This window comes from Oncorhynchus mykiss, chromosome 3 (assembly GCF_057628025.1).
Source record: "Oncorhynchus mykiss isolate SJ-2025 chromosome 3, ASM5762802v1, whole genome shotgun sequence".
In the NCBI taxonomy this organism is placed as follows: domain Eukaryota; kingdom Metazoa; phylum Chordata; class Actinopteri; order Salmoniformes; family Salmonidae; genus Oncorhynchus; species Oncorhynchus mykiss.
In genome coordinates, this window is record NC_143024.1 from 42,055,913 (window position 1) to 42,081,235 (window position 25,323).

At 43.1% G+C, this 25,323-nt stretch overlaps 2 protein-coding genes across 3 annotated transcripts in view; both read left to right on the top strand.

The window, feature by feature from the left end:
- Positions 1–975: 975 nt before the first annotated feature.
- Positions 976–13,229, top strand: LOC110517876 (lysophospholipid acyltransferase 5). The gene is made up of 13 exons (XM_021595725.3): positions 976–1,505; positions 4,042–4,149; positions 5,647–5,753; positions 6,147–6,240; positions 6,591–6,628; positions 7,505–7,683; positions 7,843–7,951; positions 8,086–8,172; positions 8,452–8,618; positions 8,922–9,069; positions 9,725–9,880; positions 10,129–10,260; positions 11,563–13,229. The coding sequence occupies exons 1-12, from the start codon at positions 1,421–1,423 to the stop codon at positions 10,246–10,248; spliced, it is 1,398 nt and encodes a 465-aa protein (XP_021451400.1). The 5' UTR covers positions 976–1,420; the 3' UTR covers positions 10,249–10,260; positions 11,563–13,229.
- A 654-nt stretch (positions 13,230–13,883) lies between these two features.
- LOC110517885 (calsyntenin-3) overlaps positions 13,884–25,323 on the top strand; it is a 39,770-nt gene continuing 28,330 nt past the window's right edge. For both annotated transcript variants that reach the window (XM_021595732.3, XM_021595745.3), the window contains exons 1-6: positions 13,884–14,347; positions 15,454–15,520; positions 19,959–20,081; positions 22,416–22,626; positions 22,883–23,091; positions 24,430–24,579. In XM_021595732.3, the coding sequence (XP_021451407.1) occupies positions 15,454–15,520; positions 19,959–20,081; positions 22,416–22,626; positions 22,883–23,091; positions 24,430–24,579 (760 nt within the window). In that variant the 5' untranslated portion in view covers positions 13,884–14,347. The remainder of the gene's footprint in view (positions 14,348–15,453; positions 15,521–19,958; positions 20,082–22,415; positions 22,627–22,882; positions 23,092–24,429; positions 24,580–25,323) is intronic.

Genomic DNA, 25,323 nt, shown 5'->3' on the forward strand with positions numbered 1-25,323 from the left:
ACAAATTCTTGAAGAATAGCACTTATAAATGCCTCACTGTACAGCTTCAAAATCAAGTTAAAACTGTCATGTTGTTGACCTCATGTCATGCACTGTCAGTATCATCAAATCAAATCAAATTTATTTATATAGCCCTTCGTACATCAGCTGATATCTCAAAGTGCTGTACAGAAACCCAGCCTAAAACTCCAAACAGCAAGCAATGCAGGTGTAGAAGCACGGTGGCTAGGAAAAACTCCCTAGAAAGGCCAAAACCTAGGAAGAAACCTAGAGAGGAACCAGGCTATGTGGGGTGGCCAGTCCTCTTCTGGCTGTGCCGGGTGGAGATTATAACAGAACATGGCCAAGATGTTCAAATGTTCATAAATGACCAGCATGGTCCAATAATAATAAGGCAGAACAGTTGAAACTGGAGCAGCAACACGGCCAGGTGGACTGGGGACAGCAAGGAGTCATCATGTCAGGTAATCCTGAGGCATGGTCCTAGGGCTCAGGTCCTCCGAGAGAGAGAAAGAAAGAGAGAAAGAGAGAATTAGAGAGAGCACACTTAAATTCACACAGGACACCGAATAGGACAGGAGAAGTACTCCAGATATAACAAACTGACCCTAGCCCCCCGACACATAAACTACTGCAGCATAAATACTGGAAGCTGAGACAGGAGGGGTCAGGGGACACTGTGGCCCCATCCGAGGACACCCCTGGACAGGGCCAAACAGGAAGGATAGAACCCTACCCACTTTGCCAAAGCACAGCCCCCACACCACTAGAGGGATATCTTACCATACATTGCAACATCTATGAATGTAAGTGTCCAGCCCAATCCCTCAGTTTAGGCCTATATAGAAAATCGAGTGGCTGAATAACGTTTTTGTTGTTTTTCGAATTAAAGAGTGGGCCTTTAACCATTGGGGGAACACGAAACTGGTGGTGCATGCACTTGCCTGGGCAAACATGTAATTCCTCCCTCACGCCACACGAGGGGGATTTTGCACCACTGTAGAGCAGCACTGACAACAGAATGCAATATGAAATTAGGCAGTGGATGGAGGCAAATATTTTCTACTGTATTGATGGTGTGTATATACAACCTAATGTATTTTTGCCCACAAAAAAAAGTTTGATGATTTTCTTAACAATTCAAGATCAAAATGCACTATATCACAACAGCAGTAGGCTGCATATTATTGTACTTGAGTGAGAGAGGTTGGAGTAGATCGAACAGATGTTGCGAAATTTGGGGGCAAAAGAGATTGAAGGTCGATGTGGTGACAAAGGGGAAGAATGAACATTAAAGAAAGAGGAGGGGAAAGGGGTGGGGGGAGCGCTGAATCGACAAGGGCAGATAAAGGAGAGAGTGGAACGCTCACGAAGGTACACATCTACGGAATCACCAGAGCCACTTCCGCCCACACGAAAGATGGCGGCTCCCTTGATGGAGAAATTGTCGGAATCTTTAGGTTCCCCAGAACCTGCGGTTCGACTGATTCTGTCCGTTTTAGTCGGTGAGTTCAATTTCGTCATCTCTGACAGCTTTCAGTAGACGCTCTGACATAACCATGTGTCAATGTAATATTGAGTTACACCTTTAAAACAGTGTAACTACACACACACTCCGCTAAAACTGGTAACGTTAATGATGTCTCTTGCTCAGCTGCAGTGACTAGCCAGTCTAACGTTGGGCTAGCTAGCGAGTAGACCCGCTGGCAAGGCGAAAGATTACAGTAGCCAAATGCACTTAGCTAGCCTTGTGTTTGACAAGCTGACATGACAGACGGGCTGCAAGGTTGAGCGTGCACAAGACTTCGCACAATGCATTCTTCTCTGCTGACTGTCAGAAAACACATTTATTTAATGTTTTTAGCTAACGTTAGCTAGCTAGCGATTATAGCAGACGAGGTTACTACAAGCGGTTGTGGCATACAGTACGGACGGGTTTACTTTACAATGGTCGGTTTATCCCAGGTAGCCGGGTGTCTTGTCATCTCTGAACTTTGCTCTGACACATGAGCATGTTTTTCTACTGAAGTCACATATGCTGGGATTGACAAACAAATAGTGCAGTATAACAGTTACGTTCATTGCCTTAATGCAATTGCAGTTGCTTTTCAGCTTCTGGGACCCTGATATGATTTATTCTTGCTGTAGCCTATAATTGTAGATATCGTACCTTTGGCCCATATTGACAATCTTGTAAATGTTTAGAATTTATATGAACTACAATACTGCCTTTACCAGTCATCATTGTGATTGTGACACATTGACGGTATCAGATTGCAAGTCCTCCCCACCTCTATACTTTATGGAATCACATTTAAATGTACTTACAAGCTTTTAATTCTGGTGCCAATGTCTACCCTTGTAGACATTGCACTAACCTTAACGATATGCACCAAAAGCTCATATGACAGCAAAACTACAGGCTCTTAATTAATAAACTGCTGCCATTCACAACCAAATAGCATGTGATTTCTGTGTAATGGTCAGATAATAATGACCTTCCAGTGGAGTGACTTTTCATATTTAAACATGATAAGTCACTCTGCTTTTAGGCATAAACATTTTGAGCTGAATCTCTCACTTAAGTTGTCCATGAAACTAAAACGTCAACGATTGGTCAGTGTTTCCAGAATCTTGTACATTTATTTTTTTTTAGCAGTAAAATGACTGTGGGAAGGTCAGTTCTGGTGACTTTTTAAAAGGACATTCCACTACCATATAAATGGAATAAAACGATGCTAACACCATCTAAAATATAATTTGCCCCTCCAGCCCAAAACATAATGGTCCATATCATCATGATCTGGCAGGTGCGCTATTTAGCTAAAAGCGTTAGGCTATCACCTGGCTATAGCCCAACTGATGCAGTATGTTGGCTAATAAATGGGCTGAAGAATGGGATTGCCCATCTGCATTTACCCCATTAGGTTAAGAATTAGCTACATCGCAAACTCTAAACATGATCTTGTTGCTAGTTAACATCATATTGATGACTTGAATGTCCCAAAAATACAGTATGTTACTGTAAATTCCAAACACAACTTTTGTTTAGTGGTATTACAGTAAACTTTACAGCAAAGTATTGTTAAACCAGCTTATTTAGAATTGACAGTAACTTACAGGTAAGTTACCGTGAAAGTTACAGGACATTTAATTTTAAAGTGTAGGCCTACCTGTTACACCTGACCCATGTTACATTTGGCCCTTATCTCCTCTATGCCCTTATCTCCTCTCGTGAACAGTGAGGGTTAAACGCACCTAAGCCATTCTGCCCACTCCACTTTGAAAATGGTACAGTTAACAAATGTGTAGGATTTGAGAAATAATAAATACAGTAGTAATGGAAAGCTGGGATCCCCTTTTTTTAACAGTTGCCATCAACCCCTTTCAAATGTGTCGTTGTGACGGTGCAATGCATTGTATGCCCGGCCATGTTTTCTTTTATCCCAGTGGTACATACAATTTGAAAGTGTCTCGAGATAAATATTATTTTCTCGCGTGGAATGTGAGAATCCAATTGAAAAGGTCAACTATTCTACTATGTTTGTTTTTTTTTCTGATTTTGGTGTTCGTTAGGCTGCTCATGTTGTTGGCTGAGGAAAAGTCAGTGTGGTCTGCAGCATCTTCAAAGTGTGTCACGGCAGAAGTATTTTTTTGACATGTTCCACATTTTTTGGGGGGGTCCGTGGGCAACAATTTCATAGTAGTTGCGCAGGCTGTGCAAGCAGTCAGAAAAGTGGGTGCACAGAGTCTCCTATGTGTTGACTACATTGGGCGGGAGACACGGGGTACAAAACCATTTTTCCGATTTGATTTTCATTAAATCTTGTTGTAGGCAAAAATCATATAACCTAAGGTACAGAACCTCAGCCCCGGCGGGCCCCAGACCAATTGCATAAACGTCTGTTTTTTATCTTGGGGTTACAGCACTGAACTACAAAGTCTTCATTTTGCTGTCAGCACTAAGGGCTCTTGTCTAGAATGATTAACTCGTGTTGATTGCACATGTTAACAGTCTCCTCCTTTCTGTCGTTCCTACAGGGTACCCCTGTGCCCTGCTGTACCGCCGCTTCTTCTTCCACCAGCCACCCACTGTCATTCACCTATACCACGCCATCTCCGGACTGTCTCTGGCGGCTTTCAACTTTGGTGAGATGCGAGGGGACGGAGGGAGGCAAATAGAGAAGGAGGGAGGAAGAGAGAAAGGAGGTGGGGAAGTGGTGTGGGGGAGGGAGAGAGGAAATGAAGGAGGAACTTGGTAGGTATTTCGGCTCATGCCTATACATTTGTAATACGTTAAAAGGATTGAGAAGTTTGCTATGACCAGGAGCCTCTTTCTTAGCAGTGCTACATTAAGTAAATAGTGTCAATGGCTTATAACACTATTGGAACATCCCAACTTCAGGTGAATGAGAGGTGAGAGCAGGTGGGTTGTTGACCCTGTAGAAAAGTGGCTGGGGAATGAGTGGTGGGGGGGAATGGGTAATGATTTCCTTATGGCGGTCATGTTGGCAGGGAAACTGTTACAGAGTTGTGATGGGGATCTATTAACTCCAAAGGGAGGGGGGGTGGATTGTGGAGTGGAGGAGATTGAAAGTGTTTGGGTAAAGTGGCTCATTTCTGAAAACCGTGTTTGCCTCGCCATTACTTTGGTGCGGTGGGAGTCGGGTTGCAAAATTCTGGAAACTTTCAATAAATTCCCTGGTTTTCCAGAAATCCAGAAATGCCCTCTTTGTTTCAAATGAAATATTTTGGTGTTTGCAGCTTTTGATTATTGCTTCAGGGGCTTCTGTGCCGTACTAAGAAACCACCCTAGTGTTTAACGCTGCAAGGGATCGGCCTAGAACAGGACAGTATCTTAAGGGCGGGATCTGTCTAGCTCAGGGATGTCAAACTCGTTTCGACCTGCGGGCCTGATTCGGTCTTCACCGAGGTCCGGACGGCTGCACACAAAATTGGTTACGTTTCCTCACTGTCTAAATTACCAAAATACAGTCCTCTAGCCATCGTTTTTGGATTTTACGATGCTCCCCGACTTTCTAGCTTTCGTGTCACTGATTGATAGAAAGCTGGACAAAGTGAAGAGACTATAAACCTAGTTCCTTTATCATTTCTACCCAGTTTTGATTTGGTTGAGCTCATTCCCCACCCCAAAATTATTATTTTTTAAAAGTATTTTGCTCAAAACACCCGCGGGTGTATGTTAGACCTTGAGCTAGTCCAGGAGTGTCAATCATTCAATTTGTATGCTATAGCTAGCCTAAGCGGTAACCACCAAGTCCTGAGTAATTGTGAAGATGTAAAGATAGTTTGACAGACTGAGGGAGTCTAGAGAGGGATGGATGGATGGTTTGAGGTTTACATGATAGTACGAGATTAATAACGCAACCTTTCTCCCCCTTGTTCTCTGCTGCACTTGGATTTTACAGCAGGTCTGTTGCACTTTCACTGTCTTTGTGGAATCTATCTTTTTTTTAATTTTTATCCTCTTCACTTGATAACCTGTGTTGACCTGCTCATCTTCAATTTGCAAGAATTGCACTATTTCTTCCTCTGTTTCTTCTCTCTGCGCTTACATCCATCTCTCTGGCCCCTTTCCCTTCCTCCCTCTGTCCCTCTATCATTCCATCTTTCTGTCTCTTTCAGGAACCCAGCTCTATCACTCTGCATTATGCGTCCTTGTCCAGTTCCTGATGATGAGGCTTATGGGAAGGACGATAACAACCGTCCTGGCCAGCTTTATGTTTCAAATGGTGAGATTTCTCCCTCAATCTTTCTCGCTCCTTTTTTTTCTCCTTTTTTTTCTCCTTTTCTCTCAATCTCCTCCTGTGTTCTGTTGTGATGCGGGAGTCAGGTGATAGAGGAAGCATCTCTCGCTCGTTGCCGCTCCCTTGCTACTTGTGGTTGAAGAGCTGCACTGTCCGTGTGTTTGTGTAATTTCTGCTGTTCATGTTACGATGTCCTCTTCCTCTGTCCTTTTTTTTTCTCTTTCACTGGAGTACTGAAGCACCGTAGAATACTGCCACTGTATGACGTAATGCTCTCGCTCGCCCTCCCTCCTTTTTTTTTTAAAAGTGTGACTGTAATCATTGTTTTGTGTGTTGATCAAGCCGGTCTTCTTTCTTTATCCCCGTCTCTCTCTGTAGGCATACCTGCTGTCAGGCTACTACTACACCGCTACAGAAGAATATGATATCAAGTGGACCATGCCCCAATGTGTCCTTGCACTCAAACTTATCGGTATGTTCACCTCATCACAAACACCCTCTCTCCGCTGCGCTGTACAACCCCTCTTTGTTTCCCACTTATTTTGTGTAACACCCGTTGCTGCGTGATTATTTGTCCGATTTCCTTTTATTTTCTTAGCGGCGACTTGCGTTGTCGTAGTTGTTCATTGGCCTCTGCTATAACATGGATCGTATTTTGCATAGTGCAGTATACTAAAAAAACCTACTATGATCCATCATGGTTTTACATGGGTGCAGCTGAGGAACATCTACAGTCAAAGTATTCATTCCAATGTTCATGGCAATCCTAGGAGCGTTCATAACATGGTGACTGATGCCATTTTGCGTTCTCTTTGATTTCAGGTTTGTCGTTTGATTACTATGACGGTGGCCAGGAACCAGTGAGTTGATTGATCTCTCTATCGGCATTTGATTATTGGTCAATTCTGTGTGGAATTGTTTTTATCTCTGTTCTATTTTTTATTTATTTTGCTCTATCAGTGTACTTGTCTGTTTGTGCTTCAACCTCTTCCAAGTGTGTGTGTGTGTGACTGACAGTTTGGATGTTTGAGTGAGAGACTTTGTCCACACACCAGTCAGAGATGAGTTTTGGTAGCGTGTGTTTGCATTGAGGAAGTTATCCATGTACAAACAGGCAAGTGTCTAGTGGTCATCATTACAAATGTTACTCTGTACAGTTGCTTCTCACCTTTTCTGTGTGTAGTGGTGCTCCTAAATGGCACAACTTATAGGGCTCTGGACGAAAGTAGAGCGGCATGTAGGGAATAGGGTGCGATTTGGGACGCACGCGTAGTCTAGTTACTGTGCTGTGTATCTTGTTTTGTCTAGTCAAAAAGGCACCAAAAGGCAGGCACACGGGTTTGCACTTGGAAAACCAGCAGTTTTATGCCCCCTAGTTAAATGCCTGTTAAGTAGACCTATTTGGTTCAATTGAATTTGCGGTCAAACCATGGGCCGCTTTCAACAAGAACCCTGGGTAACTGGATATGCAGCGAGCTCAGCCAGTGACTGTGCACTGTTAAATGTCTCTCCTCTATTTCCTGTCCTTTCTTTCCCCTTTTCTCTTTCACTTTTCATTCTATCCTTTTCCCCTCTTTGCTTTCCTTTTCTCTGCTCTCCCTTTTCTCATTTACCCAACCTTTCCCCTTTTACTCTAAATCCTCCATCTCCTCTTAACCCTCCCCCTTCTTTCTCCCTGGCTCCAACCACTATTCTCCACCTCACTCTCCTTCCTCTCTCCCCCTCCACCCCACCAGTCCAAGTTGAATGAGGAGCAGAAGAGGTCAGCCCTAGCCAAAGTTCCCTCTCTGCTGGAGGTAATCGGCTTCTCCTACTTCTACGGAGGCTTTCTGGTGGGGCCCCAGTTCACACTACGCAGCTACCAGAGGCTCGTCAAAGGGGAGCTCACCGACTGCCCCGGACAGCCACCTAACAGGTAGAGGAGGGGAGGCCGGACTGGATGGAGGGATGGGGCCCGACTGGGAGGTGGGATGGGGCCCGACTGGGAGATGGGATGGGCGGTGCAGGGATGGAGGCAGAGAGAGGAAGGAGATGGATACATTGGTTTACTTAACAATCTTTTTCTTTCTCTCAGTGTTATACCTGCTATGAAGCGATTCTCCCTTGGCCTCCTCTGCCTGGTGATCTACGCAATATTCAGTCCCCACTACCCAGATAGCTATTACCTAACAGACGAGTATGACGTAAGAAAGCCTTGCTTTTGCACCAGCATTCCTGACACTTAACATCACTGATTGAAGCCAAAGCCACATTTCCTTACGTTGTTCTGTTTGACAAATGTAACCGTCCAAAGTCAAAAGCGAACGTGTCTCTTCAGGCCCAGCCGTTCTGGTACCGCTGTGTCTTCATCCTCCTTTGGGCCAAAGTCATCCTGTACAAATATGTCAGCTGCTGGGTCATAGCGGTGAGTAGTAGCACAATGTAGCAGCACTTGGTATGCAGAAAAACATCTCATTTCCAGGCTGCTCCCGCTTCAAAATAACAACACCTTTTACAGACACACCTGTCTCCACATACCTGTCATTCACACACAGATTAGTTTCACTGGGACACACCTACGTCAGATCAGGGGAGAAGAAACTGGTCTGGGAGCCCAGTATATCACCGATACCATATATTTAGGTTTATCAGGAAGAAGTTATTCAAGTGTTTGTAAAAGGAATGTCTGTGATTTGTGACTCAGGAGGGCGTCTGTATACTCTCTGGGCTTGGCTATAATGGCCTGGGTCAGAATGGCGAGTACCAATGGGACGCCTGCGCAAATATGAAGGTGTGGACATTTGAGACCACACCCCTTTTCACGGGCACCATCGCCTCCTTCAACATTAACACCAACGCCTGGGTGGCCAGGTTAGTGCCTGACTAAAACTCGTAACTATTTATGGCCAAGTAAGTGCTTTCTGGGATCCTTGGAGCATCCCCACCCTTACCTTAACCATTTTAAATTCCACCTTAATTGGGTAAGGATGTCCCAGGGATCTTGGATAGCAGGGACCTTAGTCTGAATTTAAAACTGTATGGCTAGGTTAGTGTCTGATAAAGTGCTAAAGGTCTCTTGCAAAATAGATTTAAGCTGTATAAATACAGGTTTAATTGATACAAATATATACTGGTATATCTAACAATATTTTGTGGTTTGTAACACTCCTACAGGCATGTGTTTAAGCGGTTGAAGTTCCTAGGCAATAAGCTCCTGTCTCAGGTGACCGCGCTTGCGTTCCTGGCCATCTGGCATGGCACGCACTCCGGATACCTCCTATGTTTCTCCATGGAGTTTATCATCGTAAATGTGGAGAGACAGGTACGAGTAAATAATGGAATTTAATAGAATTTTAATGAAGCACTACTTGAATACTGAACTTCCTGCTTTTACTTTCTGCTTTACTCCTATGGGTACACTCAATATGGCTGCTTGTCCACCAATCACAAGCACAGTGGCTTGATTGGGAATGGCTGTTCTAGTAATTATATTTCTATGGAAACAAGCACCAGAGAGCGAATCCTGAGGAGACAGGAAAATGCCGCCTCGCTTATTTTTGGATGCTTTCAAAGTTGTACACGACAATGTCTTGACCACGGTGGGAATGTACTGTATGTATTTTTTTAAGCTGGTAAGGTTAAGAAACCTATTTTGCGAGGGCGACCTGACCCTCAGTAGTCAAAACATAGTTGCGTCAAACATTGGGAGCATATAAACAGTGTGCAATGGCTTCATCGCTCTGTGTGATGTTTTCCATTCTCTGGAGCTGTGCATTTTAAACCTCGTCAAGAGGAGACAACCTGTCAGTGCTAATTTATCCTCAAGCGGGTCAACAACTTAGGGTTCAAGATCTCCATTTTAAGCTATTGGAGGATTCTCAAACTCTCTGCCCTGTATGCGTTACTGCATTACTGTGTGTGCGCCCGTGTCCATAACTATACCTTTAATACTGTACGCGTATCCCTGTTTGTTTCAGGCCCAAGCGCTGGTGAGGGACAGTCCCCTGCTGACCCGCCTGGCCAACAGTTCCCTCTACCCCCTCATCTACCTGGTCCAGCAGTTCATCCACTGGCTCTTCATGGGCTATCCTTTGGTGCCCTTCTGCCTCTTCACCTACGACAAGTGGCTCAGGGTAATAAACGGCTTAGAAAGCCTTCGGAATGTTGTCATAAGCATATTGCAACACATTTTTACTTGAAGTAGCTAAAGGTAGCTGGCAGTTTGTAATACCACAAACATGTTAGAACTCAGATCATGGATTATTGTGTGATGAGTGAGTGCAGTTTTCTGGCATGCGTTTAAGCTTTTGACTTGGGTTGGGGAAACGGCTGTCTGGATGAGGATTTAATGTGCTCGGTTTGTCATCTTTCTGTTTTGCAGGTGTATTCGTCCATTTATTTCTGCGGCCACATATTCTTCTTCACGTTGTATCTAGGCATCCCGTATCTCCGCAAGGTGCTGGTACCTAGAAAAGAACGGAGCGAGAAAAAGGAGGACTAGGAACTACGTTAGGTAAATGCAAGCTTCTGTATGGTTCTCCCAGACTTTTCTGTGTTTACAGTAAGGCTGTGGCGATCATGGAATTTTGGATAATGATTTAAAGGGATAGTTCACCCATCTTAAAAAATGGTATATTGGCTTCCTTACCCTGTAAGCTGTCTATGGACAAGGTATGACAGAAATCCATGCTTTGGATTTGTTTACCTGGCTGCTGTTTCAAATGCTAACGTTTTAGCATTTGTGGCACAAATGCAAGTCAATGGTAGCTGTATTAGCATTTTTTTGGCACTAAATGCCCACATTTACATATCAAAAACTGTAAGTTACTTGTAGATGAAAAGGGTTTGAAACAGTGGCAGGGGTAAACAAAACGTAAGCATTGATTGCTGACATACCTTGTCCATAGACTGCTTACAGGGTACGGAAACCAATGTGTAATTTTTGTCATTTGGGTGAACTATCCCTAAAAACAAAATTGGCCCGTTTTACTGAGAGACAAAAACCGAGCTTGTAATGTATCATAATGCGTCTTTGAAAATGATCTACGACATACCTAATGTATACAACACAGCTTTGGTGAACACCTACGTCTCAGAAATGTATGATTTATGACCACTTGGAACTTTAGGAAATGAAGCTTCCCCTCCCAACAGTGCTGTACTGCCCGTAAAATGATTGCTGCCCTCGTTGAGACATTACCAACTTTACCCTTGTCATGTAAAAATGAAAAAATGCTATTGGGTAAACTATATCTACTTGAAAATGAAGTTGAAAGACCTAAAAGCAATGTATTAAAACAATTATTATTCATAATTGGCGGTTATACCATTACTGTCCTAGTTTAGACTTAATTCCCTGTAAACACATTCTCTATGTTTCAGTTATTCATTAGTCTCCATATTGGCAAAAGATAGTTTCCAGATAATTAATTCAACTTAAAGGCACAGTTTACCCCCAAAATGACTTTTGACAGATGTTTTCATACTTCCATAAATGGTATGAATTCAAAATATGCAGATCTAAAATGAATGGGAAAGATTCCGATCCAAAACAAAATGCTGCCAATTTTTCCCCCTTTTTGTTTGAGATTTAGGCTTCTACATTTCTCCTAATGCATGTAGAGGGATCTTCACAACATATTTATGAATAGACAGAAACAGAAATGTCACTGTCTCTTATGTTACTTGTGGATATATGATAATAATATTTATGACGATGGATTGGATTTATATAGTGCTTTTCCATCACATGTTCTAAACTTTTTGTAAGGGGGGAAAAAAATCACCTCAACTAATCACTCTCTCTTTCTCTCAGGTCTCTGGCTGAATCTCCACCCAGGATGTGACTGAAGGGAACTGTGACTTTTAACTAGGAGCGGATCAGAAAATATTTTAAAGCCTTTAATATTTGTGTACACATTTTTCTTTCTATTTATTTTAGTGTTTTGGACGGGACGCACGTTTTTTTTGGGACCAGGGAGATAAAGGTACAGGAAATAACCATTGTGAGCCAATCAGGGGTGTTTTCTTGGTTTTTAGAACTTGAGAGACTGAAGTCTTATATACACAGTATATTGCACTCGCCACTCACGGGCTCTGGATCCGTAGGCAGCTCTGTTTTACGATCTCTCTTCCTGTTTCAACCCTTCCCTCAAGTCCATATACACGGTGTATACAAAACATCCTAATATTGAGTTGCACCCCCCCCATTCTTTATACACATAGATACTGTTGAGTGTGAAAAACCCAGCAGCGTTTCAGTTCTTGACAAAAGCCAGTGCGCCTGGCACCTACTACCATACCCCGTTCAAAGGCACTTAAATATTTTGTTTATATTCACCGTCTGAATTGACACACACACAATCCATGGCTTAAAAATCCTTATTTGTCCTATCTCCTCCCCTTCATCTACACTAATTGAAGTGGATTTAACAATTGACATAAATAAGGGATCTTAGCTTTTGCATGATTCACCTTGTGAGTCTGTCATGGAAAGAGCAGGTGTTCTTAATGTTTTCTCTACTCCGTGTGTATATAGCCATGTCTGTGCAGGCTCTATGGTTCAGGCACAACAAATGTTTTTGGCACTTTCAGATTTAATGTAAACATTCATTTTGTTGAGAGAACAAAAAACCAAGGATTGCTGCTCTGATGGGAATTATATATTTTGGGGGAGGAGTGTTTTCATTGGCCAACACTCACTCACAAGAAGCACTGTACACACTAACACGTGACTCAAAAATGGCCTTGTATTATCAACTGTTTTTACATTTATTCTGGTTTCAATTCAGATTTTGTTTCCGTTATTTTTGTGACGAGACTGGATTTTATAGCTATTTTAGGAGGGTTTTACGATCAACCGTTTTGTAGCTTTGGATAAGATTCCATGAAGGGATTTCAATGCTCTCCTCTTCCCCCATCTCCCTCTCCTCATGACCCTTTTCATCCTCCTCTTTGTCTGCCGTCGTCCTCTCACTCCATTGCCACCCCACACCCTTCCGACTGTCTCTGAACAAACTGGAAAACAAATTCCCAACTTAAACAACAGGTAACCAAAACCACCACTTTTACATTGAGTGACATCACCATACCAATGTCAGCAGCATCACAAGTGGTCTCCAGTGAGATCTAGCACCTTCCTCGATCTTTCTTAGGACTTGGTAAAACTTTGCCCTAACCACTGACGCAAGGTCAGATCTAGAATGTTTGACTTGTCAGATACTCTGTTCCTACATCTACCACTATCCTTTTCCAATGCAGAGACACATTGGGAGAGCAGTGACTCACTGTAGCAACAACCCACATTTTAATAATATTTATACTTGTGGTAATAATTAATTGATGTGAATTAATTGTTATTTCAGAGACTACTTTTTTGCCTTATTGCTACCAAATGTACAAAGGAAAAGAGAAATGGGGAAAAAATAATTTTAAATACATTTTTTGTAATGTTCATTAAAATGCTGGATTTTAAAAACCAAAGAGGTGTGTGTGTGTGTCAGTGGTGTAAAGTACTTCAGTAAAAATACTTTAAAGTACTACTTAAGTAGTTATCTGTACTTTGCTTTACAATTTATGTTTGACAACTTTTACTTAATTACACCTAAAGAAAATAATGTATTTTTTACTCCATATGTTTTCTCTGACAACCAAAAGTACTCGTTACATGTTGAGTGCTTAGGACCGGAAAACGGTCCAATTTACACACTTATCAAGAGAACACACATGGTCATCTCTGATCTGGCAGACTCACTAAACACATGCATTGTTTGTGAATGATGTCTTAGTGTGTATCCCTGGCTATCTGTACATTTTAAAAACAAGAAAATAGTGGCATCTGGTTTGCTTTATATTAGGGAATTTTAAGTTATACTTTTGATACTTATTTTAGCAATTCCATTTACTTTTATACTTGAATAAAAGTATTTGGTTCAAAATATACTTAAGTATTTTACTGGGTGACTGGAGTAATTTCTATTAAGGTCTCTATACTTTTACTCAAGTATGACAATTGAGTACTTTTCCTCCACTGGTGTGTGTCTGGCAGAAGGGGTGATATGACGTAATTTTGCAGTCAGGGCGGGGAAAGGTAGTGGCTGTTAAGAGAGCGTCCGCCCCCCCCCCCCCCCCCCCCCCAACCACCTGTCAGTCACTACATGTAGACACAAAAATATTATTATGTTGCGCTGAAATGAGTAATATCATGCGTTGTCCTCAACACCCTCATAGTGGATTCAAGTAAACAGAGAGAACAGTGCAATTTGGCAGGGAGCTAGAATTGGAGCTGAGAGGAGAGAGGACGCAGTGTGGGCGGGTTAAGAAACACGGAGAGGGAGGGGACGTCAGCGTTATATTCCCATCGTTTTTACCCCTTCATACGACGTCTGCCGAAAACAAGGACATCGGTATTGAGATTCTATCCGTTCGTATCACTGTCTTGCGTCAAACTGAGGCGTACACATTTGAGCATCTTCAAGAGATCTGTGTATGAAATCCCGATACCTGCGCTTTAGTTTTTTTTGCGTCGGAGGATAGCTGAGCTGCAAAAGCGCGGATGCTACGAGGGTAGCGTTGGGTACCAAAACACCTCACTCACCACGGTAATGTGAAATTGACAGCGGCTTTCTCATGTTTTTGATTGTAACCCGTATCTATGTCGTCGACAATATTTTTTAAGGGTCCAAAATATAGATCTGCTGGCGTATGGTGCCAATTGATGCCCCTATCAATCAATATGGGGTATAACATCGATTAGTTATTGTCGCATAAACGCATGTCTGCATCACCTCTGTGTAGCCTTGAACAACCTGTGCTAACTAATTTTGAGAAGAATATATATTGTACGCTCCTCTACACAGTCTCGTTCAAGTTTTTAGTTTTGATTTAATATATAGGCCTAGGCCTTGATAGGCTTCGATTTTACGCATGGCAGTGAATGGTAGAATGTGGGTATCGTGATGCCAATAACGGCTCAATACCCCATGGAATCATTTTGGATACCGTGTCAACCAACTGGCACGGACACCAAAGCCTAAACACACCCACCCAGGCAATGAGTAGGTGTGTGCATAGGCAGCATATTGGCCTGTATATAGGCTATAACATCATTTACCATCTCAAAATGAACAACAGCATAACTGGGCTATACGTTGCAGCTTTTTATTATGCATACCAGTTTGTTTTGATTCCGTCTAATGCTCCATTTTATTGTACCAGTTTAATGTGCCAATTCACTACCATGACCTGGGCCCATGTGTTGTCTTTTTACTGGGCTTTTGTTATTCTGCGTTATTCGTCGGTATTCTGTATGAGGTGAAAGTATAGCGCCGGAAGATTCCGTTGGATGTAGGCTTAATGTATTAGGATTTTTACTTATGTGTATTTGTCTGTCCTGGCATGTCTAGTCTATGTTCTCTACACCTCAGCCCATCTTCCAGTGCTGATCGGTTTAATGTGTCTAACTCATTCTGCGGCGGGCGGACTGTCTCCTCCCTACTACTTAATTGATGAATTAAGGCCGCTGATTAGTTAGGACCTCACCACACCTGGTTGTATAGGTCTTAATTGGACCCAAATTGAAAGGAGAAATCAAAAACCAGCCCACTCGGCCCTAAGTGGAATGAGTTTGACACCCCTGGTTTAATGCATGTACTGTATTCCTCCTCCCTGTCCTCCTCTCCCTTCTACCTTTCCCTTCCTCCCTCAGATGGACAGAATGAGTTGTCTCTCCTTCCTCCTCCTTTGCTTGACTTCGGTTGCCAATGGCAACAAAGGTCAGTTTCCTTTCCTTTTGACTGTTAATTGTGAGAACTGCTGAAATAATGTTTTTGTTCTATTGCCATGGGAGCACAGATCCCTGTAGTCATGCTCTTGGCCAGGGCCCTTTTGTTGCTGTCCCCTAAACTAGAGGGAATTCAATCATATATCCACTCACTGTGCTCAACGTCATAATATATCACATTATATGTCTCTAATGTGTGATTACACACACATCACCATTATAGAGTGTTGTCCTGCATGTAGCCTGTGTTTAACGCACCATATTTTGCTCAATGTGGTGATGTTGCTGTATGTGATTCTGTGTGTAATTGATAGCATGACATTCCAAGGAGGATCAATCTTCTTCTCTTGAGATAGATCACCGTGGATAGCCATGACTCTTGATTTACCAACATTGTTCCAATGATTATCACGCTGGAGACTTGAAATTAGACTGGGGGCGAAGGACGTCAGAGAGGGCGAGGGAGGAGAGGAGAAAGGGAGTGACGCTAAAAGACAGGGAGAGCGAAGTGGAAAGGAGAGAAGGGGAGCAGCAGTGAGGGGGGGGGGGGGCAAAAGGAGTCTGTCCAAGGAAAGAGATACGGAGACGCAGCATGTGTGACAGACAAACAGTCAGATAGTTAGGAAGGGCGGGTGGGTGGGGAGAGGAAGAGAGAGAGAGAGAGATGGTGCGTTAAATCAAGTTACGGAGAGAGAGAAAAAAGTGAGCGAGATAAGAGCGTGTGAGAGAAGGGCAGAGAACGAGGGGATGTGTCAAAGAGAGAGAAAGTGAGAGAAATGGAGTGAGAGGGATGGAAAGAGAGCTCTCAATCTGTAATCCCGGGTGTAATCCACTGCCCTGATGTTCAGATTAATGCTGTATTGCAGAGAGATGGAGAGAGAGAGAGGGAATGGGAAAGAGAGACAGGCGGGGGGAGAGGGTTAGAGATAAATGACAAAAAGAGGGACAGAGCAGAAGCTTGAGGACAGGCAGTGTTCGTATCAGATTAACCATTGAGGATGGTGAATACTAGCCTGGGCGTGAATACTAGCCTGGGCATGACTCACCAGCCTGGTCACACAACCAAAGGGGTGTACTACAAAGCAAGATCAAGGCAGCTAACTTGCCTGAATACCCTTAAAAAACATTTTTAGTATTTAGAAAGATATGTTTGTTATGGGCATGGTCTAATTGACTCAACAACCAAACATACATCCCACTTGGGAAAAAACTAGATGAATCAGTTTTGTTTCCACGTCATTTCAACAACAAAAATCAATGTGATGACGTTAAATCAATGTGATGACGTTAAATCAATGTGATGACGTTAAATCAATGTGATGACGTTAAATCAATGTGGAGAACTGGATTAGGAAAAATGTCATCAAAGTTAGGGAATTAGGTATGTTTGGTTTATTTCACGTTGGTTGACAACTCAACCAAATGTACATCAAAACTAGACGTTGAGCTGATGTTTGTGCCCAGTGGGATATCTACAGTGCATTAGGAGAGTAATCAGACCCCTTGACTTTTTCCACATTTTGTTACAGCCTTGTTTAAAAATTGATTTAAAAAAAGGTTTCACATCAATCTACTCACGATACCCCATAATGACAAAGCGAAAACAGTTTTTTTAAAAACATTTTGTGCAAATTTGTTACAAATAAAAAAAACAGGTACCTTATTTACATTTATCCATTATTTTACCAGGTAAGTTGACTAAGAACACATTCTCATTTGCAGCAACAACCTGGGGAATAGTTACAGGGGAGAGGAATGAGCCAATTGTAAACTGGGGTTTTATTAGGTGCCCATGATGGTTTGAGGGCCAGATTGGGAATTTAGCCAGGACACCAGGGTTAACACCCGTACTCTTACAATAAGTGCCCTGGGAGCTTTAATGACCTCAGAGAGTCAGGACACCTGTTTAACGTCCCATCCAAAAGACAGCACCCTACACAGGGCAGTTTCCCCAATCACTGCCCTCAGGTATTGGGATATTATTTTAGACCAGAGGAAAGAGTGCCTCCTACTGGCCCTCAAACACCACTTCCAGCAGCATCTGGTCTCCCATCCAGTTACTGACCAGCACCAACCCTGCTTAGCTTCAGAAGCAAGCCAGCAGTGGTATGCAGGGTGGTATGCTGCTGGCATAAATATTCAGACTCTTTGCTATGAGACTCGAGACTCGAAATTGAGCTCCCTTGAGATGTTTCTACAACTTGATTGAAGTCCACCAGTGGTAAATTAAATTGATTGGAAATTATTTGGAAAGACACACACCTGTCTATATAAGGTCACACAGTTGACAGTGCATGTCAGAGCAAAAAACAAGCCATGAGGTCAAAGGAATTGTCCGTAGAGCTCCGGGACAGGATTTTGTTGAGGCACAGATCTGCGGAAGGGTACCAAAACATTTCTGCAGCATTGAAGGTCCCCAAGAACACAGTGGCCTCCATCATGCTTAAATGGAAGAAGTTTAGAACCACCAAGACTCATCCTAAAGCTGTCCGCCCGGGCCAAATTGAGCAATGGGGGAGAAGGGCGTCGGTCACGGAGGTGACCAAGAACCCGATGGTCCGCTCTGACAGAGCTCCAGAGTTCCTCTGTGGAGACGGGAGAACATTCCAGAAGGTCAACCATCTATGCACTCCACCAATCAGGCCTTTCTGGTAAAGTGGCCAGACGGAAGCCACTCCGTCTGGCATTCAGGCACACAACAGCCCGCTTGGCACCTAGAGGACTCTAAGACCATGAGAAATAAGATTCTCTGGTCTGATGAAACCAAGATTGAACTCTTTGGCCTGAATGCCAAGCGTCACGTCTGGAGGAAACCTGGCACCACCCCTACGGTGAAGCATGGTGGTGGCAGCATCATGCTGTGGGGATGTTTTTCAGTGGCAGCGACTGGAGGACTAATCAGGATCAAGGGAAAGATGAACGGAGCAAAGTACAGAGAGATCCTTGATGAAAACCTGCTCCAGAGCGCTCAGAACCTCAGACTGGGAGCGAAGGTTCACCTTCCAACAGGACAACGACCCTAAGCACACAGCCAAGTCGACGCAGGAGGGGCTTCGGGACAAGTCTCTGAATGTCCTTGAGTGGCCCAGCCAGAGCCCAGACTTGAACCCGATCAATTATCTCTGGAGAGACCTGAAAATAGCTGTGCAGTGACGCTACCCTTCCAACCTGACAGAGCTTGAGAGGATCTGCAGAGAAGAATGGGAGAAACTCTCCAAATACATGTGTGCCAAGCTTGTAGCGTCATAACCAAGAAAACTCAAGGCTGTAATCACTGCCAACAAAGTTGCTTCAACAATGTAAAGGGTCTGATTACTTTAAAAACGTTCATACATTTGCAGAAAAAAAATCAAAACCTGTTTTTGCTTTGTGACAATGAGGTATTGTGTAGATCAATCGAGGAGGGGGGGGGGGGGGGGTGATTAAATCCATTTTAGAATAAGTCTAATGTAACAACATGTGGAAAAAGTCAAGGGGTCTGAATACTCTCCCGAATTCACTGTATTAGCTTTCTTAATGAACCAGAAAATCAAATGTTATTTCTGTTTGTTTGTTAAAGTTAGCTGGCTAACTCATTGCTCCTGCTTTGCAGTACACCCATCTGGCTAGGAGAGAACGCCACTCGTCTTTGAGATGACTAGTACTGGAGGACAATTACTTTCCACTCTGTAGTACTCTCATCTCACATTGATTCAGGACAGATTGGCATTTTTAATTGTTATAATTAGCCAGAGTGTTTTGGTTGTTGAAACGGCGGAGTGGTTGCTACACAACATGTCCTGTGGCTCTGTCATCGCTGTCTGAGTTGAACGTCATCATCTCAGGGTCTAGTGAGGGAGGCATGTCTAAAATAAAAGCCCTCAGGCTTTTGTTTTGGTCTTTGATTGTTTGAGTGTAAAATCGTCACCGTTCCAGCTCGTTAGCTCTGCCTTTGATTGATATGGGTGAACATTCTGGAGAGAAATGAATAATTAATTGGCAATTAGAGGGTGTATTCACAGCAAACTTTCCCTGTTTAATTTGGACGTCCACGTTTGCCAGTGAGTGAAGTGGTCAGGCAGCCTGTGGGCCTGACTGCTTGGGCTGTTCTGATTGATATGTACAATTTACCTCTCCCTGTGTGATAAGGTGAAATCGGCATAGATGTAATGATGTTGCCAACTGACGCAAGGTGTGGAGTGACACTTGTGTGTTAGGGGGTGGGGGTTGAGTGTGTGTGCATTTCTGTGTGTCTGTGTGTGTCTTCATTTGTCTGTATATATATCTGCAGTCACACACACACACACACACACACACACACACACACACACACACACACACACACACACGTCCTGTCATGTAATGGGGTGTTACATGTAGCCATGTTTTTTTCCCCTTCTAATTGCTCCATTTAACCCAAGCCTCCTTTTGTCTCCTGTGTTGCCGTTCAGCCAATAAGCACAAGCCATGGATCGAGACGGAGTACCAGGGTATTGTCATGGAGAACGACAATACCGTTCTTCTCAACCCACCACTGTTCGCCCTGGATAAAGACGCTCCACTGCACTACGCAGGTGCAGTACAGTGTCGTGACGTTGTATTAGTTAATGTGACGACTGTTGCTCATCGAATGGTTACAAGTTTCTAATTACGTGATTAACTGAATCAAGCAATTATTAACTCATTAACCTGGGGCACCATGGGAAAACTAGTTTTATTGAGTTTCTATTTCCCAAATTAACTCAAAGAATATCAGAATATCGATTTTACAACAGCTGCTAATTAACCAGTCTAGTCGTATAGCCCTTGAATCTGCACGGACCCGGGTCCCACTAATGAATTCGTACCACACCAATCTTAATTTTTATTTACTAAAAAGCTAAAATGATGCTAAAAGATACACATAGACAAAACACATTATAGGCTATTGATTAAAACTTGTGCGCGTGTTACCTACAACGGGAATTTCAAAAGAGCGAGAAAACAAAGTACACGAGAAATATACATTTGGGTGAATTTGTCAGCTATTCTATTCTAACCCTAGCCCTGCCTCAAGCTGTCGCTCTTATGGGTCAGAATATAATGATGTAATTACGTGGGGGGTGATCTCCGGGGATTCTCTGCGTGGACCGTTCTGCTGTTCGATGACGCACTTCTCCTGCGCACCTCATTGCTCGTCCTCCCGGTGTCCGTGTCCCTTTTGGCTTAGGAGTCTGTTCCCCCCTTTTCTCTGGAAGGGGTCTTCTGAGGATAGACAGCTCTGTAGCTCAGAGCTCACAGCATAGGAATGAAACCCTTTAGATACCACGATTCGATGGGAGATGGAGGCTAGGTGGTTTGACTTGAATTCACCCGCTTAGACACAGCTACTCATCCGTAGCTTGGGTAGAAAATGATTTCTTTGTCCTCAAACTTGGGTTGGTTGACTTTTTCAGACCCTGCTGCAGCTGGGGTCACGTAGTCCTGTTGTAAATTCTATACTCACAGGTTTTATACCCTTGGGTCAGAAGTGGGCGTAGCCTCCTTTAGGGCAATTCTCTGGGCGTACCAAGTTAATGAGGCAAGGGATAGATTTTTCTCAAATCCCATTTTAGACAACTAACATTTCATCTTCCCCAAAACATTCTCTTTGATTTTGATATTTTCCATACAACGTACAATGTATAAACATCAAACATATACTAGGAAAACCCTTCACATTACAATGTTTTCGTAATAACGTCATCTATTATCCTTTAATAACAGAACAAAAATGACATACATTTTCATAGTCCATCTATCGTCATGACCACCATTGTGGCTGACAGAAACCATTGTTCCAAAGTCCCTTTATTTTATGTTTAATGTTCTGAGGCTGGTTCTCCATAGTAAATTGACAAAGGAATTTGTCTGTGGCCTTAGATTTACCAGGGGCGTGGGGGCCATAAAACCCCCCCACGTCTTCAAACCCCTTGATCTCTCCTCCTCTGTTGGGGTTGAGAGATAATCTGTAGGGTTGTGGTCTCCTGTAACCTGACCTGATCAAGACAGTCATGACAACAGGCATGGTTAGAATGATGGGGGGCCACTTGGCAGTCCTCCTATAGCAAATCAGGACTCTCCCACATAATAAGCATGATAAAATATTAGCATTGAAAGTATGGTAGAATTTTTTTTACGGTAGAAATATTACCGGGTGTTAACTAATTAAACCGAGTATAAACATAAAACATATTGCCATTTGGAACATATTTGCTATTGGTTACAATGGCCACGGTTAGCATATTGAAAACCGAGTCTCACAATACCCCTACAGTGAGTAAGCATTTTGTAGAGGGGAAATTGTTAGAAATTGCAAATGTTATGCCGTCCTAAAATCAGAGTGGACGTTGTAAAATGGTAATTACACAATAATAACCTATGAAGCGCCATCATTTGTCGCCAGAAAGTTCACATTGTTACCACACAATTTGGTAAATACCAGTGGAACAAGTACCGTATAATAAAGCACTACCGAAAGGATTTTGCTGTGCACTCCCAGAAGCATTACAAATATTAACATGGAAAATAATCATATCTGTCCTGTCCTCTATTTTTGGGGCTGCCCCAATAGTTGGTGTATAATTCTATTCCTGGGTACTGCGCTGGTCCTCCACAGCCAAGTGAAATTCAATTATTTGTATTCATTGGGAACATTATATGCCCTGTGCTCACAGAAATCATTATGGTACACGTTTCCCAACTGGGACAATACAATTATTGATTGGATCATGTAACATCACATGGGGTTCATTGAAATAGATCACTGAATTTCATGTTGTTCATTTTAGCCATTGAAGACTCTATTTGAGTAAATCCGTCAATGTAAATCATCAAAATGTCACAAAGTTAAATTGGTACCCCCCCCCCCCCCCCCCTCTCTCCTCCAGGTGAGATCTGTGGTTTCCGGGTGCACAATGGGCCCTCGGGATCCAGTTCGGTCCAGTTTGAGGCGGTGGTTCTGGACCGCTCGACAGGGGAGGGCCTGGTCCGCTCTAAAGAGCCATTGGACTGTGAGAGCCAGCGGGAGCACAGCTTCACCATCCAGGCCTATGACTGTGGAGAGGGCCCCGATGGAGCCAACAGCAAGAAGTCCCACAAGTGAGATACACTACATTACATTACCCTAAAGGTCAAATAGGTTTCATGGATTGGATTGTTGTCAGAGGTTATACTGGTTATTGTAGTTTGGAGAATGATTAACCCTTGGGTATTTGCCACTGCTATGCTTGATCCATACCTGACTATATTACCATGCAGTTATGTATGTATTGACCTCTCTTCATTCATCTTTATCACGGTCTTTACTTTTCTCCTATTTCTCTTTCTTTTCTTTCTTTCTCTCTCTTTCTTTCAGGGCCACGGTGCATGTACGTGTGAACGACGTAAACGAGTTCTCCCCAGTGTTCGTGGAGCGTCGCTACGAGGCCTCAGTCCCAGAAGGCCGTCTGTTCGACCACATCGTGCGCGTTGAGGCCCTCGACGCAGACTGCTCCCCGCAGTACAGCCAGATCTGCTTCTACGACATCATCACCCCCAACGTTCCCTTTGTCATCGATAACGATGGTGAGAACTACAGCTACCACAATAGAGCTGGGCTTTACAGCAGATTTCCACAAATAAACAAGGATCTGGCTAGTCTTTACCAGAGCCGTTTAGAATATGTTTATCTAAATATATGGCTCTGGTCTTGACATTTTGTTTATTTGATTCATATACTATAAAATTGAATGTAGTGTGTGAGTTGACATCTTGTCACCAATGAAAACAACAGTTAGCATGTTGATGACTACCAATCTGTACGGAGTTCATTTCCCTGTTCTATTTTGATTGTCTCCAGTTGGTCTTGTTGCTATGTACGTTGCTAGAGAATGACCGGTCCCTTAAGTAGTCACTCACTCACTCCTCCACCATTTCCAAGTATCTTGCTCACCCATTTTGCAGTTTTTATGCTATAGCATTCCTTTTGTACCACAATGAGCAGATTTGCAGCCTGTTTTTGCTGTATGAAACACAGTTTGACTCCCGCCTTCACGAGTAGATAGTCCTAGCTTTCAGAAAAACATACGTGTGCGTAGGTAGTAGTTGTGTAAGCAAAGCTTATGCATCAACATTGCTAGGGCAGGTTTCTTTGAACAGAGCCCAGAGGACAATAGGTTCAGGGGGGTTAGGCCTTAGTCTAGTGTTTCCGTTGATCTTGTAGACATGTTTCCTCTGAGGAGAAGGCTTTGATTTCAGTCTGCAAGACTGCCATTGACGGGCTAATGGTGGGAGATCGATAGCGTGCATTTTGTAATATGACAACAGAAAAGGGGAAGGCAGATGTTCTCAGGAGTCAGGTTTTTACCATGACTTTGCACGATTGGCAGTGACTGGGGAGGAGGTTGCAGGGGATCAGAAGTTCCTTTAATATATGGGTCAGGCTGCTGGGCCCAGATGAAGCACAGAGACTTTTTTTTTGTTTCTGCCCGGGCGGTTTAAATGCCCTATTATTGTCATTCTCTCTCTCTCTCTCTCTCCCACTCTACCTCTAAATTTCTCTTTCATCCCTCCCTTTCGCAGTCTTTCTTTCTCCCCCGTCTCACATTGTCTTCGGCCTGTCGTGCAAGTTCCGTCAACCATATCTTTGTTACATTCTCTCTTTGTCTCTAGATATGAGGAGACTTTATTCATTATTTTAGTTCTCTCTTCTCTCTCCCTCCCTTGTCGTTGCCTTTTCCGTTTGAATATACTGCACTGAACAACTTTGGAGTGTCTACTGTGTGTGCGCGTAGGTGTGGTGAGAGTGTGTGTATAGGAGTGCATACTTTTCATGCTGTGCTTTTGAGTGAGGGAATGACTGTTTTTGTATTGTACTGTACATAACTCTCTCTCCCTCTCCGTCCCTCTTTTCCCATCTCCTAGGTAACATTAAGAACACAGAGCCATTGGATTCGAAGCGCCAGCGTGTCCACACCTTCTGGGTGACCGCGTTCGACTGTGGCAAGAACCGAGCTCAGGCCGACGCCCAGGTCGTCGTCACGGTCAAACCGTCCTGCAAACCCGGCTGGATCGGTAATCAATAACACTAAACCCATCACCCCCCTCATTATTCATGACTAATTAATCTGCCTCCTCAGTGGTGGTGTGGAATGGACCTATTCCCTATATAGTGCACTACTTTTGAACAAAGCCCTAGGGTCCGTCGTCAAAAGAAGTGCACTACAGTATCTAGAGAATAGGGTGTAATTTGGGACACAGGCTGTATCTTTGTTGGAACTACATTAGTCTCTTAATGATACTGTAGCATATAGAATGGACGTTGTTGGGTTAAATTTTGCAGACTTCAATTGAGAAAATTGTGATAACCAACGATGACAATACTACTTGATAACTTAATTGGTGTGAGTGGTCGAGGGACACAACTTACCTTTGCCTTTAGAGCATAATTATCCTAACATGAATGACTCATCAACACAGATTTTTTTGTACAGTGCTTTCGGAAAATATTCAGACCTCATAACTTTTTCCACAGTTTGTTACTTTACACCCTTATTCTAATATATATATATTTTTATCCCTGAATATACACATAATACCCCATAATGACATAGCAAAAAACAGGTTTTTAGACATTTTTGGAAATGCATTAAAATAAAAAAACTAGCACATTTCCGTAAGTATTCACACTTTTTACTCTGTACTTTATTGAAGCAATTTTTGAAGCGATTACAGCCTTGAGTCTTCTTGGCAGTGGCGATTGCAGCATGTAAATCTTGGTGGGGCAAACTCCCCCAAAATGGTTTAAATGAAGGGGGC